The sequence below is a fragment of the Phymastichus coffea genome, unplaced genomic scaffold (genome assembly GCF_024137745.1).
Source record: "Phymastichus coffea isolate CEN01 unplaced genomic scaffold, Cenicafe_Pcof_1.1 PCOF00033, whole genome shotgun sequence".
NCBI classification, from domain to species: Eukaryota; Metazoa; Arthropoda; class Insecta; order Hymenoptera; family Eulophidae; genus Phymastichus; species Phymastichus coffea.
The window spans coordinates 2,923,667-2,927,970 of record NW_026706844.1 but is presented as its reverse complement, the minus strand read 5'-3'; the positions used below and the strand labels follow the sequence as shown (position 1 = coordinate 2,927,970).

The window sequence follows — 4,304 nt, the reverse complement described above, 5'->3', positions numbered from 1 at the left end:
CAGTGGCCTTCGGATCGCCTCCCCGCGCAGGAAGACGTGTGAGCAGGTCTTCAGGTCCGCCAGATAGAAGGGCCTACGGGCCGAGTGATCCGATGACGACACCGGTCGTATGGCGCCCATGAGCGCCCTGAGCCTCGCCACGAAAGTCGCCGGATCCGCCGAACAGCTCGTCGCCACAAAGAACTCCCCCGGCATGCGCAGAGTTGTTCCATAAACCATCTCTGCCGAGGATGCCTGCAGGTCCTCCTTGAAACAGCCCCGCAGCCCAAGGAGCACCAGGGGCAAGCTCTCCGGCCAGGGCACCTGAGGATGGCACATCAGGGCCGCCTTCAAGGTTCGGTGGAACCGCTCCACCATGCCATTTGCCTGGGGATGGTACGGTGTGGTGCGCACCCGCTCCGCTCCAATAAACTGTGCCAAGGCGGTGAACAGGGCCGACTCAAACTGCATGCCCCTGTCGGAGGTTATCGTGAGTGGGCAGCCTCGGTCCGCGATCCAGTGCTCCACCAGTGCTCGCGCCACGGTCTGCGCCCGAATATCCGCCAAGGGCACCGCGACCGGCCACCTCGTGAAGCGGTCAAGCACGGTCAAGCAATACCGCAAGCTCCTGACCTGCGGCATCACAATGATGTCCACGTGGATGTGCTCGAAGCGATTGTCCGGCTCCTGGAAGAGCGACAGCTTGGCCCGGTTATGTCGCTGGACCTTGGCTCTCTGACACGCCTCGCAGCTGCGCGCCCAGCGCCCCACGTCCTTCCTAATTCCCGGCCAGATGTAGCGCTCCGTAACAGCTCTTATCGTGGCGCGGATGCTGGGGTGAGCCGGATCGTGTGCGGCCTCGTAGGCGCGCCGACGTAACCCTTGCGGCAGATAGGGTCTCACCACCCGGTCGGCTATGCTGCACGCCACCCGGTGCCCATCCAGCTCGAGCCGCCTCAGGTCGAGCACGCCGGCCTCGAACAGCTTGGGCAGCTCAGTGTCTGCCTCCTGTGCCTCGCTGATCACCGCCGGACCCAAGGGCGAAGGCATGCCAACCGTGGCACATTGCGACCCCGCTGAGGAGTCCTGGGGCGCCGACAGCCCCTCCAGGCCCGCCGAATCGTCGGTACGCGACAGGGCGTCGGCCACCAGGTTATCTTCGCCCCTAATGTGCTTGAATTCCACATTCTGCTGCAGCACGTAGTCCAGATGCCTCTGCTGCCTCGGGGACGCCCGGTCGGACGGCCGCTGAGCCGCGTAAACCAGCGGCCGATGATCGGTCAACACCGCGAATGCTCGCCCCCCCAGAATCCGGCGAAAGTACCGCACAGCCTCGTAGACCGCCAGAAGCTCCCGGTCGTACGTGCTGTATCGACGCTCCGTTGGAGTGAGCTTGCGGGAGAAGAAGCCCACGGGCTGCCAGACACCCTCTACCTGCTGCTGGAGGGCGGCACCCAGGGCCAGGTCGGAGGCATCGGTAGCCAGCGCCAGCGGTGCTGACGGCTCGACAAAAGCGGCCCCGACCGCTCCGGCTAGACTGCGGCGAACCGCACGGAAGGCCGCGTCGGCAGACGGGGTCCAGAATAGTGGTCTCCGGCTTCCCCTTGCACGCCCCTTCAGCATCTCGCTCAGCGGCGCCTGGTCCTCCGCCGCGTACGGAAGGTACCTCCTGTAGAAGTTTACCATTCCAAGGAATCTTCGCAGGCCCCGTGCAGTGCCCGGCCTTGGGAACTCGGCGATGGCCGCGATGCGCTGAGTCGGCGGCCGAAAGCCGTCGGCGGACACCTCGTAACCCAGAATCAACACCCTTGATTGTCCGATCTGGCACTTCGGCAGCTTGATTGAAAGTCCCGCCTCTCTCAGTCGCTCCAGCAACGACCGCAAATGCTTCAAATGCTCCTCGTGGGAGGGGGACCCCACGAGCAGATCGTCCAGGTAGTTCCGCACAAATGGCAAGTCGCGCAGGAGACTGTCCATATAACGGTGGAAAGTCTGCGAGGCGTTGCGCAGCCCAAGCGGCATCCGCGCAAACTCAAAGAGCCCAAAGGGGGCGGCGACCGCCGTCTTGCGCACATCCTCCTCCCCCATCGGCACCTGGTAATAGGCCTCCTGTAGGTCGATCACCGAGGAAACGGAACATCCTCTCGCGTCCTCCAGGAAATCCTCTATCACGGGCAGCGGGTAGCGATCCGGCAGCGTATTCGCGTTGAGTCGCCGGTAATCGCCGGTCACCCTGCATCCTCCGCCCGACTTGGGTACAACATGCAGGGGGCTGGCCCACTGGCTCGAGGAGGGCCGCACGACGCCGGCCCGGAGAAGTCGGTCGACTGCGGCCCGGGCGGCCGCCAATCTATCCCCCGCGAGGCGACGGGGCTTCTCGTGGACTGGTGGACCGACTACGTGGATGTGATGTGTCACCTCCACGCCGCCAAGAGTCGCGCCTCGACCTCCCTGCTCGGCCAAGTCGTCAAACTCTACCAGCAGCCGGTCGTACCGCCTGCGATAAGCATCGCTTGCGGCGTCGGCCACAAGCGCGATCCCGTGGACCTCCGCTCTGCGCACGTGCGCAGGAGCGGAGCCGTTCGTGTCTCCATCGATTAGGCGCCGGTGTCGAAGGTCAACCACAAGGCCGGTGTGCGCCAGAAAGTCGGCCCCGATGATAGCTCCCGGCACATCCGCGACGACGAACGGCCAAGAGAACGCTCGGGGCAAGCCGAGGTCAAGGTTGACCATCTTCCGACTATACGTCCGCACCGGAGAACCATTGGCAGCGACCAAGGCCAGCGGCTGCCGTTCGTGCCGGCCCGGCACCAGAGAGCGAGGCATCAGTGACACCACAGAACCGGAGTCAATCAGCATCGGCCTCCGAGACGTTCGCTCGACGACGTGCAGTCGAGTCTCCGCGCCTTCCCTGCCGCCGTCGACCGCCAAGACGGGCGGCGGCACTATCGGTTTCCCGGCCGTGTTGCAGAGGTGAGAGCGTAGCCGCACGGCGGTCTGCAGTTTTCCGCCTTGTCCCCGAAACGCTCGTGGTAAAAACAGAGCTCTCCCTGCTCCGCGGCACGGCCCCCAGTGCGAGAGCGACTGCGCCCGCGCTGACGAGCGCCGCCGTTCGCAGGTCGAAGGTACTCAAGGATCCGATCCGTGGAGTTCCGCAACGCGGACAGCTCTTTTGCGATCTTGGCCAGGGTCGCTGAGTCCGCCGTCGCATCTGGCGCGGGTCGCACCGCACAGATGTCCGGCGATGTGTCGGCCAGCTCGTCCGCAGCCTGCGCCAGCTCGTCCAAGCTCGCCTCCCGCAGGAGCCGCAGCATCCTCGAGGTGGCCGATGGCAGAAGGTGAAGCCATCGAACCCGAAGCGCGTCGTCCGTGATGCTATTGCCAGCCAACGTTCGCATGTGCCGAAGGAGCTGCGCCGGGGTGCGATCTCCCATGGAGAGGCCCGACAGCAGCTTATGCAGGCGGCGCTGCGCAGTATCGCCGTGTCGGGCCAAGACCTGCTGCTTCAAGTTCTGGAACTTCCCGGACGCGGGGGGGTTCTGCAGCACGTCCATCAGGTCCGCGACCGTCTCGCTGTCCAGGCCGGCGACGGTGGTGTGGTATCGCTGCAGATCGGAGTTGATCTGCTGGCAGGCGAACAGCGACTCGAGCTGCGTGAACCAGGCTGCAGGATTGTCCCTCCAAAAGGGCGGTGTGCGAACCGCCACATGTCGCAGCGCGCTGATCTCCGCCGGTGCCTCCCAGGAAGCCTGTGTTTCCTGCTCGGTGTGTCCCGATTCCTGCGGCTGAGTCGTGCGGCCGTCGACGCTCACGGAGCGCGGCGGGCTCCGGGTCAGCATAATTGAAGTTGCCGTCGTAGTGCTTCCTCAGGTATCCGGATCGCAAGGATCACGTCGGGGTCACCACTTTGGCTGTTGACAGTGAGTGCAGCCACACTCGTTCCGGACAGAGGAAGTGGCAGGAGAATGCGCGGGAGATCACGCCAGATTCAAATTTTGGTTCGACACAGACAAATCTTTATTTTTGTTGGCGTTGTACAGCGACGTGTGAAAACTTGCGCGCGTCGGGATCCGTGAGCGTCACAAACAGGGCACGCCTGTTAGTAGAGAGCGGCTGACGCTCCAGGATGAGCAGACGATGATGTTCCTCGGCGGCGATGACACGTGCTGTCGTATCCTGTTGCGGTGGTAGATGCTGGTACGGCGTTCGGGTTGTTGACGGGCAGCGGTTCGGAAGATACTGTCCGTTTTGCCTTGCGATGGGCGACTTTATATAGGCCGCCAGGCCGGGGCGCAATCTTAAGAGCCGCTTAGGGATGACCAGAC

General features: G+C 64.0%; 1 protein-coding gene across 1 annotated transcript; it reads right to left on the bottom strand.

The window, feature by feature from the left end:
* Positions 1 to 2,924: 2,924 nt before the first annotated feature.
* Positions 2,925 to 3,818, bottom strand: LOC131663359 (uncharacterized). Its single transcript, XM_058933721.1, has one exon. It carries the CDS (start codon positions 3,816 to 3,818, stop codon positions 2,925 to 2,927), a length of 894 nt encoding a protein of 297 aa, XP_058789704.1.
* Positions 3,819 to 4,304: the final 486 nt, after the last annotated feature.

What these genes read in the sequence shown, in the direction of transcription:
- LOC131663359 (XM_058933721.1), bottom strand. Translation starts at nt 3,818, where the DNA reads ATGCTGACCCGGAGCCCGCCGCGCTCCGTGAGCGTCGACGGCCGCACG.